Source organism: Nycticebus coucang, chromosome 14 (genome assembly GCF_027406575.1).
Source record: "Nycticebus coucang isolate mNycCou1 chromosome 14, mNycCou1.pri, whole genome shotgun sequence".
NCBI lineage: Eukaryota > Metazoa > Chordata > Mammalia > Primates > Lorisidae > Nycticebus > Nycticebus coucang.
In genome coordinates, this window is record NC_069793.1 from 3,555,608 (window position 1) to 3,570,465 (window position 14,858).

Sequence of the window (14,858 nt, forward strand, 5' to 3'; positions counted from 1 at the left end):
TACAGGGTAAACACAAGGTATTAAATATGAATATTAAAATTCTTGCCCAGGAGGCACTGGGACATTATGGAAAGTCACAACAGAAAAAGGGGAGGCATTACCCATACATGAAGCCTCCCTCACAAATCTCAGAAGGCATTAACACACAAACTAAAGCCAACACAGTCACTGTTTACAGTTAGGGGATCTTTGAGATGCTGCAAACTCAAAATAAGAATGGATAATCTGAAGAGCCAAAACATATGGTTATCTTTTAACTGGATTGTTTAAACCATTTAAAACCATTTATCAGGAAATAGCTATGGTGCAATTTACTTATTTATTTATACATATATAAATAAATGTATTTATATATGTATAAATAATTTATACATATATAAATACATATAAAAAATAGCCGCTACAATGCCCGGCTATTTTTTTTGTTGCAGTTGTCATTGGTGTTTAGCTGGCCCAGGCTGTGTTCGAATCTACCACCCTTGGTGTATGTGGCTAACGCCCTAACCACTGTGCTAGGGGTGCTGAGCCAGCTTCTGTTTTATTTTATTATTATTGAGAGAAGATTTTGCTCTGTCATTTGAGTGCAGTAGTGTCGTAATAGCTCAGTGTAACCTCAAACTCCTGTGCTCAAGTGATCCTCCCACCCAGCTTCCTGGATAGCTGGAATTACAGGTGCCCACCACCAAACCTGGCTAATTTTTCCGTTTTATGTACAGAGAGGGGCTCACTCTTGCTCAGGCTAATCTTGAACTGGCCTCAAGCAATCCTCTGCCTCAGTCTCCCAAAGTGCCCTTTGTATAAACTTCCATTCTGGCCTGTATCACAGTATATTATAGTTTATTGGTTTTTATGTCTGTCTCCCATACTATAAATATAATAGATATTAAATCTGAATATGTTTTTTTTTACCCAAGAATTTAGAACAATGTTAGCCTAGGAGCCATTCAAATCTATGATCGAATGCAGAGGAGGAATAATTGAACTCTGCCAATATTATACCCATAGCTCACATTCATCAAACCCAGAATAAATTTCTGGATATCTCAGTGTCTGGACTTCTGGTGCTTCACACCTATCTTCAGTGTGGAAAAAGCCAAGTGCATGGCACACTTGTTCATTTCTGGGAGCATGAGCTGGGTCAGTGGTGTGTGTGTTTTATACACGTGAATACATAGTTGTAAGAAACTAAAATTTGACAGTTTTCTTTAGCAACTATACATATTTCTGTATGGACCTTTGGGTCTGCCTCTGATGTCAAGTCCAGAGCAGCCAGTTACTAATGTCTTCAGAGATACCTCTTATTTCATTGACTGGAAAAAATACCACTTGCATGTGGTGCCCAATTTGGATCTCAATTTGGATAGAGGTATGTCTCCCTCTCTTTGTATAAGAATGAAGAAATGTGAAAGTTATTACAGAAAGGAAATATAAATAGCAGGTGTATATAAAAATAAGACCCAGTGATCTGATGGCTTAGGTTGGGATGGGGGAAAAGAAATGCTTCATGATAAAATGAGAAAATCCACATAAAATTACTTAAAAAAAATTAAAACACAACATAAATGCACGAAAATGGTGTTAAGCCTAGGAAGCTGGCTATAACATAACATTCATGTGGGGCTAAAAACATCAGCACTGGGTGAATCATGCTAAAAGTTGGTAGTTAATAACTGAACCAATAAATAAAACTGGGAAGTAGTAATATACATCCCTGGGCTGATGTCTAGGAGGTTGTAAAAGGTTTGAGCGTGACTGTTGTTTGCTAGAATCCTTTGAAGTTTAAAAGGTAGTCTGGTCATATGGACCCTGAGGAAGATGACTGGTAAGAAAGAGGTATTCTAGGGTTGTGACTGGTATGAGAAGATTGGAGCCTCCTGGAGTGGGGCAGTGACAGAATCTCTACCTAGGAAGTAAACCTCAAGGTAAGATTCCTTTGTTCTTGACCAGAGGGTGGGTATGAGAGGAGGGCAACCTGGGGCAGGGTCTCAGAAGGTAAGTAGTTTGTGAGCAAACTACTTTGGTTTGGTTTTATTCTGTCAGACCGTCAGGATTTTGGATAGGGGGGTGACCTAGGTGAATTTCTAGAAATCTCCATCTCTTTTTCCCTTTCACTTTTGTTTCAAGCTTTGTTGGTTTACTTTATTTTTCGCCACTTTGTGATGAATTTCCTCAGTTAACTTTGCAAATGAATGAGGCAGGTGGATTGCCTGTGCTCATGGGTTCAAGACCAGCCTGAGCCAGAGCGAGACCCCACCTCTAAAAATAGCCGGGTGTTGTGGAGGGTGTCTATAGTCCCAGCTACTTGGGAGGCTGAGGCAAGAGAATTGCTTGAGCCCAAAGAATTTGAGGTTGCTGTGAGCCGTGACGCCATGACACTATACCAAGGGCGACAAAGTGAGACTCTGTCTCAAAAAAAAAAAAAAAGTGGAAATGAATATGTAAAAACTGTCCCCTCATCTCCTTCCCTCATTACTCTCAGGGGTAGAATCAGGATCCACATAGAGGTGCTTCTCTGGATAGCTCTGGAAGGCAGCAGTAACCTGATTATATTCCAAAGGATCAAGGTGCTAGAAAGTGACCATACGGCTTTGGATTACCTAGGAATACAAGTATCACATAGTATTTGGGTGGAGAACACAGATTTTGGAGTCGGTCTGGCAAGGTCTAAAACTCAGTTCCACCATATACTGGCTCACATTGGGCAAGGTATTTAACCTATCTGTGCCTCTTATCTGTAAAAGGCATAAGAATAGGTCCTATCCCATGATGTGGTTATGAAGTCTAAATGCTGAGGTAATATATGAGGCTTTGACATGGTACCTGGCATGTAGCACAAGCCAGCTGTTATCATTACTCAGGCTTGAATCTGACCTCTGCGTCTTCCTAGCCACACCCGCCTTAGAAAGTTGTATGAGGAATCCATGAATTTAAGTGTTTCCCAGTAAATCCAAAACAGTGTTGTTTGGTTTGCATTTTACATAACCAGTTGTTATTTTGATGTTGTTCCTGTGAGTCGGTCATTATTATTTGCTTCCTTCATGTGGATAGAGAAGTAATTGAAGAGGGGAAGTGAATGTTTGAACTTAGACCTATTCTCAGATCCTTCTTCGTTCAGAATATACGTCCCTTAGCATTTTGAAGGCTTTACTTACCTCCAGCATCGGTGTGCTCTCTTGTCCTCTAGATTTGGTGCTTCCAGATATGAGTTACCAGGTGGAATCCAGCAAGGGGGCTCAGTCCCAGAACGCAGACACTCAGGGACACACTCTGCTGCTTTTTCTCTTTCTGGATTTCCACAATGGGTTTCCAGCCCAGCAAATGGAAATCTTGAGTAAGTAACATGGGAGAATGGGGTTGCCAGCTGGGGTGTGCCAGATGCTGACAGGGTAAAGAAAGGGAGCCTTGAGTAATGCACATGTCTGAATTAGATGTATTATTATATAATAAATAATTTCAGTAAAAAACCTTGCCTATTAAATTAAACAAATCACAACCTCCATGATGTTGCTATATCACGTAAATTAGGACATTCCCAGATTTGGTTGGCCAGAAATCTGCAGACCCTTAATTTGCTTCCCAGTAAATCCAAAACAATGTTGTGGATTGCTAGGGTTCACTGGTTCTCAGCCTTAGCTGCACAACCTGGGAGTGTCTGAAAATGATTTGAACCTCACTCCTAAAGATTCTGGTTTCCTTGGATGGAGGCGGGGCTCAAGTCTCAGTATGTTTTTGAAACTTCTTGGGTGATTCTAATGTGTACCATACTGCTTTTCCAAGTGGATTAAAGAAATGTATGCCTGTCCTTGTTCAGGCATTTAAGGGGGAGCCTTTCACGTTTATCTATTAGAAAGGGGACAAACTCCTTGCACTTTGGGAGGCTGAGACAGGAGGATTGCTTGAGCTCAGGAGTTTGAGACCACTTGAGCAAGAATAAGATTCTGTCTCTTCTATTTTTTTTCTTTGAAACAGTCGCACTTTGTTGCCCTCGGTAGAGCGCTGTGGCATCACAGCTCACAACAACCTCAAACTCTTGGGCTTAAGCAATTCTCTTTTTTTTTTTTTTTTTTGTGGTTTTTGGCAGGGGCTAGGTTTGAACCCACCACCTCCGGCATATGGGACCAGCACCCTACTCCTTGAGCCACAGGTGCCGCCCAAGCAATTCTCTTGACTCAGCCTCCCAAGTAGCTAGGACTACAGGCGCCTGCCATAATGCTGGCTATTTTTTGTTGCATTTGTCATTGTTGTTTAGCTGATGTTGGCGAGGTTCAAACCCGCCGGCCTTGGTGTATGTGGCTGGCACCATAACCACAGTGCTATGGGCGCCGAGCCATATCTCTTCCAAAAGAATAGAAAAAATTAGCCAGGCATGGTGGTGCATGTCTGTAGTCCTCCCAGCTACTTGGGAGGTTGAGGTGGGAGGATCACTTGAGCCCAGGACTTTGAGGCTGCAGTGAGCTGTGATTACACTACTGCACCCTAACCTGGGTGACAAAGAGAGACTCTGTCTCCCAAAAAAAAAAAAAAAAAAATCTGTCTTTTGAAAGTAAAGCAGTTGTTTTAGTTTGTGGCCCATGAAACATGTGCATCAGAATCACCTGATTATTTGAAAATGTACAGCTTTCCAGGCCAATGATTAATTTTCATTATTTTGCTATAATGTAAAAATATGGTACGGTTCAAGAATCTGCATTTGAAACAAGATTATTAAGTAATTCTTAAATATAGTAAAATTTGAAAACCACTGAGTGTGAGTGACAGTCAGTTTATGCAATAACCCTGGGACACAACCTTAAGTGTTTTTCAGTTCTTCCTAAATGTTGAGGGAGGTTACATATGAGAATTGGAGCTTATACAAGTTTGGGGAAAGGTCATAAGCTTCGTTTTGGTGCTTTTAATATGTTTCCATATTCTCCTTTCTCTGTGGGCCAGGTGTTTTCAAGGGACTGGACTCTGCAGGCACTCTGGTGGTGTTGGTGTGGCCCTGCTTCCCTTGGGTCATAAGTAAAGTGAGCACTGTTACAACCCCAGACCAGAAGAGCTCACACTGACTCATGCCAACTATTCGTTGAGCAAACCATTGTCAGCTGTGGGGTTTTCGTGCCGCCTTCCTTTCAAGCCTCTCCTACCCTTTCCTGGCACACACTGTGCGTACTATAGCAGAGAAGAAGCCCTGTGTGCTGGGCTCTGGCTTGCAGCCCTTTAGTTGAGGAGCCAGTGCTCTCTGATGCTCCACTGTTCCATTGATTAAGGCAAAAGGAGCAAAAGATAGACAAGACCCAAACTCATGAGGCTCCAGCAAAGAGGTCTAAGGTGAGGATTCCTGGGGCTGCTATCTGGCCTGTGCTCATGTAGATAGAGGCAGACAAGAGAAGCAGCTTAGTATTGTGGAAAGAACTTCAAAGTAAAATCAAGAAACCAGGGTTTAATTTTAGCTCTGATACCAAATTCCTCAATGATTTTGAAGTCACATAAATCATCTGAGCCTCCCTCTCCCTATCTGTAATGGGAGACCATTAGACCAGGTAGTGTCAAAGGCCCTTCCAAGCCTAAACCCTCTTAAGACTTAAGATCTGCTACCTTCTGGCAGGTTTTTCTTAAAGATTATCCTCTGCCAGAGGATAACATAAACTTGATATCGCTTTCTAGGTCCTCAGAAACCGGTGTTACTTACCATTCTTGTAATACTGTGATAGTTTATACACTTCTGTTTAGCTTGACCCTGAAGGCCTGAAGTATCTCAGTACTTGCATTCAGTGTTGGCTTGAAAAGAAATTCATCACTGCATTAGCAAACATGGTGCCGGACAGTGTCTTTCAGATCTTACGCATCTGGTAGTTTAGGGCTAGCCTCTGAAGAGGGGCACAGTAAGGGAGGCAGACACAGACGGAGTAGTGACTTTATCTTCTTCCCTTTCTTCTTTCTCATATCTTTGAGAGCTTTCTTCAGGTTCCTTCTTTTAGGAAACAGATTGTGCAAAATTACAGTCTGTTTCTGTGTATCTTTAAAAAATCACATAACTGGCCTTCTGCCCACCTTGTCATGGTAACTTTTCTATGATTAACTCATTATTTTGCCACAGCGTCAAAAGCATCTGGTGGTATCAGCAGTTTGGGGAATAAACTTTGGCTTTTTAATTTAATGTCTGCTTTCAAAAGAGTTCTGATTTCTGGAAGCTATTCTTAGGACTGAAGTATAGAAAATAGTAATCCAGATATCTATCGTCATAGCAATATATTTCCACTGAATGTTACAGTGTACATTTCAGAACACTTTATGTAAATTATCCCAGTTGATCTACATAACTTACTTGTGAGAGTAGGAGATGTAAAGCTATTTTCTTTTTTTTTTTACAATTTGAAATACTTTATTGTAAAATAACATCCAAGGGTCTGATTATATTTGATAAAATGGTTAGTCTTGTTTTTTTGACATTTTGAAATATTCATTTCTTTTTTTTCCATTTTTTTTTTTATTGTTGGGGATTCATTGAGGGTACAATAAGGCAGGTTACACAGTCCCTCTTGCAATCATGTCTTGCCCCCCACGTAAAGCCATTTTCTATACGGAAGTAAGCAAAATGAAGTGACTTAGCCATCATACATTGGTGGTGAAATTGGCCCTAGAATCTACATTCTTCTGTTTGTAACTCCACACTCCTTTTGAGCTTACCCCATGTTACTTCCCTAGCAAGAAAGCAGCATGGTACATTGTGGTACAGAATGTTTCTTCTGGCTTGGGTTTTGTTTTTTTTTGGCCGGGGCTGAGTTTGAACCCGCCACCTCCGGTATATGGGGCTGGCGCCCTACTCCTTTGAGCTACAGGCGCCACCCTATAGCTTACGTTTTTAATGCAGTCCTGAGAAAGGCCAGCCAGCCCTAGGCTGCTTCATCATGGTATCTGAACAGACTACCCAGGAAAGATGAGAGCAGCACTAAAAACACAAGAAACAATTAAGAAGCATCTTCTCCAGGTGACCTGTAAAGCGAATTTGGCTTCCTGTGTCTGCTGCATCAGGGCCACTAAATGGCAGCCTATGGTTTGAAGATAGACTTTTGCCCCTTGCTCTCACAGGTTAGCTTTTCTGAAGGAGGTTGAGCTGGGGTGCCCCTAGCTACTTAAACAGAGGTAATGCTTCATTCAAGAGGACCTTTATACCAGCAGTTCTCAGAGTCACCTTTGTGAGTTTTAACCTTTTCTTTGCCACAGCTCAAATGAAAGAATACAACATGGATAGTAGATGTAGGAATGAAGCAGGGTTAGACGCATGCTCCAGGAGCCCTTCCTCAACCTCCTCCTCCTTTCCTTTGGGAGTCTCCAGGATTGTGGTTTCTAGTATGAGTAGATATTTCTGGTGTGAATTACACAGGACACCTCAGTTGTTTCTTCAAAAACAATGTCATTCCTCACTTTAATTTTCCTGAGCTTGCTTTCATTTATAAGGGAGAATTGGGTGGGTTTGTAAGTTGCTACGAGGTTGTCTTTAAAAATTAATTATTTGTGAATAGGTAATGGCCTTTTCTTCCTAGAGGCATCTTTCCCACTCCCAGCTTTGACTCAGAGCACATGAACAGCAGTCTTGAAGTTGTCATCCTCATCCATGGATACCAACATCCTCTCTCCCTGTAGGGGTTCATACTCTGCTCACAACTCATCTCAGTACCATCCTTGCAGAGAGCCACAGTGTGGTACAAGATGCCATCCAGTTCACTGTGGACCAGGTCTTGGAGCAGCATCACCAGGCTGCCAAGGTATGAGAAATTCATAGCTCCCTTTCTCCTGCTAAGAAAAAGACAGTAAGTGTATCTAGCAGGCAGGGCCAAGAGCCCTTCCTTCCCAAAGCCCTTCCTTCCCTTTTCTGTCACTTGGGTGAACTTGTAACACTTCATGTAGCCAATGAACTCAAACTTGAAGCTACAACCACCTTGCTTAGTTTTACCTCCTACTAGGTGAGTTTGAATAAATAGGGAGATAGATACTAGTGAAAAATGACTGATAATGCACTTCTCCCTACCCATATCTCTCCTTCACACTTCTGGAGCTACTGATTTTTCCTTCATTTTCCTATTTATTTATTTTTTGAGACAAGTCTCACCGTTGCCCTGGGTAGAATGCTGTGGCATCATAGCTCAAGTGATCAATGAAAGCCAAGGTGTCCCCATCCCCTTGTTTTTATTCTTTATCCACGTGCCACTCTCCGTTGCCTAGTTAACTGCTCAGCAGAGCAGCACCTTGTGGCTGTGAAGAGCCATGGAACATCTTGGGAGATGAGCCAGGAGCCCCAGCAACACTGATGGAGAAGTGATGGGGCCATTGGTGGGATTCAGTGCCACCAGCAATCCATTCAAGTGCCTTTCTGGAGCCTTGCCTCCAGTGATCAGTGCCAGGAGCTTCATGTCAAGGAGAGGCTTCTCTCCTTCAAACTACTATTTTTAATATTTGTCAGGCAGGAAGGAAACTGGCCTTTTTAGGCACCTATCATATGTGTCTTCCACACAGATAATTATTATCTCCACTCAACAACTGAGTCACCTCAGCCTCCCGAGTAGCTGGGACTACAGGTGACTACTACAGCGCCTCGCTAGTTTTACTCTTCTTTTTCTTTTTTATTTGAGACAGAGTCTCACTATGTCGCCCTCAGTAGAGTGCTATAGTGTCACAGCTCACAGCAACCACAAACTCCTAGGCTTAAGCAATTATCTTGCCTCTGCCTCTCAGTAGCTGGGACTACAGGCGCCTGACACAACCCCTGGCTATTTTCTGTTGCAGTTATTGTTGGTTAGCTGGCCTGGGCCAGGCTTGAACCTGCCAGCCTTGGTGTATGTGGCTGGCGCCATAACCACTGTGGTGTGGGCACTGAGCCAGTTTTGCTTTTTTAGTAGAGATAGGGTCTCGCTCTTGCTCAGGCTGGTCTTGAACTCCTGAGCTGAAGCAGTCCACTTACCTAAGCCTCTACCCACCTCGGCCTCCCAGAGTGCTGTGATTAGAGGTGTGAGCCACTGTGCCAGCTAGGAGAGGACTTTTTTTTTTTTTTTAAACAGAGTCTTACTATGTCGCCCTCGGTAGAGTGCTATGGCATGACAGTTTGCAGCAACCTTAAACTCTTGGGTTTAAGCAATTCTCTTGCTTCAGCCTCCCAAGTAGCCGGAACTATAGGCACCCTCCACAACACCTGACTATTTTTTTGTTGCAGTTGTCATTGTTGTTTAGCTGGCCTGGGCTGGGTTTGAACCCACCAGGCTCGGTGTATGTGACTGGGGTGTAACCACTGTGCTATGGGAGCCCAGCCAGAAAGGACATTTTAAAAATTTGTTTTAGGGGCCTGGCCTGGTGACTCATGTCTATAATCCTAGCACTCTGGGAGGCTCAGGTGGATGGATTGCTTGAGCTCAGGTATTCCAGACCAGCCCAAGCAAGAGCCAGACCCCATCTCTAAAAAATAGCTGGGCATGGTGACAGGCACCTATAGTCCCAGCTATTTGGGAGGCTAAGGCAAGAGAATCGCTTGAGCCCAAGGATTTGAGGTTGCTGTGAGCTATAATGATGCCATAGCACTCTACCCAGGGCAACAAAGTGAGACTCTGTTTCAAAAAATAAAATAGGCTGGGCATGGTGGCTCATGCCTGTAATCCTAGCATGCTGGGAGGCCTAGGCAGGTGGGTTGCTTGAGCTTACAAGTTCAAGATCAGCCTGAGCTAGAGTGAGACCCCATCTCTAAGAAAATAGTAGGGTGTTGTGGCAGGTACCTGTAGTTTCAACTACTTGGGAGGCTGAGGCAAGAGGATCACTTGAGCCCAAGAGTTTGATGTTGCTGTGAGCTGTGATGCCATGACGCGATACTGAGGGTGAGAAAGTGAGACTGTCTCAAAAAAAAAAAAAAAATATGGGCGGCACCTGTGGCTCAGTCGGTAAGGCGCCGGCCCCATATACCGAGGGTGGTGGGTTCAAACCCGGCCCCGGCCAAACTGTAACCAAAAAAATAGCCGGGTGTTGTGGCGGGCGCCTGTAGTCCCAGCTACTCGGGAGGCTGAGGCAGGAGAATCGCTTAAGCCCAGGAGTTGGAGGTTGCTGTGAGCTGTGTGAGGCCACGGCTCTCTACCTAGGGCCATAAAGTGAGACTCTGTCTCTACAAAAAAAAAAAATAATAATAATATAAAAATAAATAAAATTTGTTTTGATTCCTAAGTGTCATGATGTAAAGATGTGTCATGACCTCAGTAAGTACTATTGATGGAGGGGAAGAATTATTGAAACTATGCTTGGACTGAAAACTTTGGCCTCTTTGGGGATCTTTGCACCAGGAGCCTGGCACTAATGCCGCCCCCCTTGCATGTGATGTGTCCAGGCTCATCAGAAACTGCAGGCCTCACTCTGGGTGGCTGTGAATTCCATTGTGAGTGTGGTGACTGGAAGCACATGCAGCAGCTTCCGAGCAGTGTGTCTCCAGGCCCTTAAGGTTAGTATGGGACCGGGAAACATTATTGTATTTACTGTGATCCTACACAGTGCCAGGCCTAAATGTTTTAAGAATTGTTAAAACTGGGCAGCGCCTGTGGTTCAAAGGGGTAGGGCGCTGGTCCCATATGCCAGAGGTGGCGGGTTCAAACCCAGCCCCGGCCAAAAACCACAAAAAAAAAAAAAGAATTGTTAAAACTTGTTAAGCCAAGCACAGTGGCTCATGCCTATAATCCTAGCACTCTGGGAGGCTGAGGCAGGTGGATCCCTTGAGATCAGGAGTTTGAGACCAACCTGAGCAAGAATGAGACCCTGTCTCTACTCAAAATAGAAAAACTAGTTGGGCATTGTGGTGAGCACCTATAGTCTCAGCTACCTGGGAGGCTGAGGCAAGAGAATCACTTGAGCCTGAGAGTTTAAAGTTGCTGTGACCTATGACACACCACAGCACTCTACCCAGGGTAACAAAGTAAGATTCTGTTTAAAAAAAAAAAAAAAAAAAAAATTTGTTGAGTGAATAGTAGTGTGTATACTATTTTATAAATAAGAAAACAAGTTGTTGAGATAATTGCGTCCTTGAGGACACATAGCTAGTTAAGAGGAGAGCTAGTGATTTCCATTTCCTTGTTGGAATGCTCTGCTACTTTATGGTGATAGAATACATTGGAATAACTGAGCAATCTTAAGGGTTACATGTGTATGATGGTATGGAATGGTGTAAAGAGTTTTGGAATCAAAGACTTAGGCTCACTCATTTACTTACTATCTATGTGGATGTAAGCCTGTATTCAACTTCTCTGAGCCTAACCTACAAACTGGAAAAAATAACAGAACCTCACAGCATTATTATGAGAAAGACTAAATGTGTGCTATGGTCTGAATGTCTGTATCTCTTCAAAATTCATATGTTGAAATCCAGGGTGATGGTATTAGGAGGTGTGGGGCCTTTGGGAGATGATTAGGTCATTAGGTTCACCCTCATATAGAGGAGGGCCAAGGGAGAGCCTTGCCTCTGTGCCATGTGAGACCCAGGGAGAAGTGGGCAGTCCGCCACCTAGAAGAGGGCCCTCACCAGGATCCAAACATGCTGGCTGCTTCGTCCAGACTTCCAGCCTCTAGGACTGTGAGAAATAAATGTCTATTGTTTATAGTCCCCCAAACTGTGGTAATTTGTTACAACAGCACAGAAGGATTGAGACAGCATGGAAATGGGTTGCATACGGCGGGTCCTTCAGCAACGTTCATTTCTTTCCTTTCTTTTAGGAATATGTGCTGACCAACTGGTATTATCAGGGGGTAACACATCAGTTCCAAGTCTCTTGCTTTGGTTTTTTTTTTTTTTCCTGTAAGATAGTACACCACACCTACAATTTGAAGTAATAATACATTTAATCAGCATAATTAAAATTTTTTGCATATCTCATATGTTATATAATTATAACCAAAGAATTCTAGTTTCTAATAAAATTGACATTTTTCCCTATTTCAACAGTTTTGGTTTGTTTCAGTTAACTACGAGGTCTGATGATTAAGTTCACAAATTTGTCCTAGAAAAGTGCTAGGACATATACCTTATTGCTAAATATCACTGTGGTCATTTTTGAAGTATTCCCCTTGGGAAACTATGTACTAATGCTAGCACCTAGTCCACCCTTAAAAGCAATTTTGGAAAAAAAAAAAAAGCAATTTTGGAACCCTTTTTTTCTGGAATGGCCATCAGGGCTGTCATCGTGTTACCCTTGATGTCCTGAATGTCATCAAAATGCCTGTCTTTCACTATTTCCTTTATCTTTGGTTAAAGAAAAAAGTCAGTGGGGCTCGATCAGGTGAGTAGGGAAGTTGTTCCAAAACAGTTGTTTACTGGCTAAAAACTCCCTCTCAGACAGTGCTGTGTGAGCCAGTGTATTGTTGTAATGCAAGAGCCATGAGTTTTTGGCAGAAAGTTCAGGTCATTTTCGTCAAACTTTTTCACACAGCCTTTCCAGCACTCGCCAAATGGTAAACTTGGTTAGCTGTCCAGTTGGTACAAATCCATAACGAACAATCCCTCTGATGCAAAAAAAGTCAGCAACATCTTTTGACTCTGGATTTAGATGAGGGAAGTTTTTTTGGTTGTGGAGAATTGGCTGCCTTTCATTATGCACTCTGGCACTTTGTTTCAGGGTTGTATTGGTACACCCATGTTTCATCACCAGTGATAACATGGCCCCAAACATTGTCTTGCCTCTCCAAAGATCTTGGCAAGCTTTGACTCTCTGCTTTTGTCCATCAGTGAGCTCCTTCAGAACACACCTTTTTCACATCAGGATTTCCAGTTAAGATTTTCTAGTTTCTCTACTGATGTTTACTTGGTCTGCTATGCCTCTCACAATCAGCTGAGGATTTTGACACACAATTTGATGAATTATTGCAATATTTTCATCAGTTCTACTCATTACTGGCTACCCTGACCTCTCTTCATCAGTGACGCTCTCTCGTCCCTCAGAAAATGTTAAATCCATTTGTCACTGCCGTTTTCTTCATGGCATCATCAATAAACTTGGACTAACAAGTCCCTGATTTCACTTCCACTTTTGCCAAATTTAACAAGAAATTTAATCTTTTCTTGTTGCTCTGATTCCGCCTCTGACATCCTCTAAATGGCACACAAAAACATGCAATAACAATAATGAATGCCACTCAGCAAGGCATCACCACACGCCCACATGAACACAACTGTGAAATACTGATACACCAAGGTTATGCAACCTTACCCAGCTGTTGGTACAGTGCTGCCTACATATGTGCATGGTGGCAAGTTTGTGAACTTAGACCTCATAATATTCCACTGTAGTGTTTTTATCTAATTTAATAAACCATTCCTAGGCTGGGCACGGTGGCTCACTCTTATAATTCTAGCGCTCTGGGAGGCTGAGACGGGTTCTAGCTCTTGCTCAGGCTGGTCTAGAACCTGTGAGATCAGGCAATCCCACACCTCTAAAAAATTGCTGGGCATTGTGGCGGGCACCTGTAGTCCCAGCTATTTGGGAGGCTGAGGCAAGAGGATCACTTGAGCCCAAAGTTTGGGGTTGCTGTGAGCTATGATGCCGCAGCACTCTACCAAGGGTGACAAAGTGAGATCCTCCAAGCAAACAAACAAAAAACCATTCCAGGCCATATACACCTAGGCTAGCAGGTTTGAACCAGACCCGGGCCAGCTAAACAACAATGACAACTGCAACAAAAAATAGCCAGGCGTATGGCAGGTGCCTATAGTCCCAGCTACTTGGGAGGCTGAGGCAAGAGAATCGCTTAAGCCTAAGAGTTGGAGGTTGCTGCGAGCTGTGATGCCATGGTACTCTGCTGAGGACAACATAGTGAGACTCTGTCTCAAAAACGAAACAAAAACAAACATTCTTCTGTTAGGCATTTAAGTTGTTTACAAGTCTTTCTGTTGATATAAATAGTGAATAGTGATTCAGTAATACCTTTATATGATATGTTGCTTCTTTTATTTATTTATTCTAGGAAATTTATTTATTCTAGGGTCTGTGATAGAATGTGCACCCAACTGCCTTCTCCTCCTGCTTCTTATAGACACACTCTGGTGGCTCTTAATACCACAGGTGTAGAGACTGCCAATCACTGATGCCCTGGTCTCAGCTCTCATGTTTGTTAAGAGAGCCAAAGCCCTCCCCATGCCCTTACCACCAGAGTGTTACATTACCAAACTATACAGGTGTTTCTTATAACTCTCACTCCTCCTTGCCATAAACTGTATTGCTGCTACATTTATAAACTGGTGCATTTTGTTCTAGCTTCAACTTTGTGGGTCAAGTGGCTAGCACAGGGTAGAGAGAATTCTGGCTTTTTTTTTTTTTTTTTTTTGTGGTTTTTGGCCAGGGCTGGGTTTGAACCCGCCACCTCTGGCATATGGGACCGGCGCCCTACTCCTTGAGCCACAGGCACCACCCGGTAGAGAGAATTCTGTACTGGGAATTTAAAGGTATGCATTAGAGCCCTAACTTTTGTACTGAATAGCTGTGAGATCTTGGGAGAATCACTTCTCTTTTTCGAATTTCCATTTTCTCATCCATAAAATTAGCATGTTGCCTGAGGTGAGTACTCTGGTCCCCTTTGACTCTAATATCCTACAATTCTGTATTAAAAAGTAGAAGGCTATGGCCAATTCCCTCTGGGCACACACTGTGTTCTTTAATCCTCTTCCCCCCTAAAGGCTTATCTGAGGAAAAGTTCTCCTGTCTGCCTCAGTTGTTCAGTGGGCAAGCAGTGTATATAATCCTCCATGAACAAATGGATTTCTGGGGTATTTATCTCCTATAGAAATAGGAGAACAAAGACCTTGCGTGAAGGATCTTGCTTAGGGAAGACATATGGGAGCCACGACCACCTCACTCATGCCCTGA

General features: G+C 43.0%; 1 protein-coding gene across 1 annotated transcript in view; it reads left to right on the forward strand.

Moving 5' to 3' along the window:
• C14H11orf80 (chromosome 14 C11orf80 homolog) overlaps positions 1-14,858 on the forward strand; it is a 76,133-nt gene that overhangs the window by 45,221 nt on the left and 16,054 nt on the right. Inside the window, exons 9-11 of the mRNA XM_053561122.1 lie at positions 1,219-1,366; positions 3,185-3,331; positions 7,627-7,748. Of these exons, the coding sequence (XP_053417097.1) occupies positions 1,219-1,366; positions 3,185-3,331; positions 7,627-7,748 (417 nt within the window). The remainder of the gene's footprint in view (positions 1-1,218; positions 1,367-3,184; positions 3,332-7,626; positions 7,749-14,858) is intronic.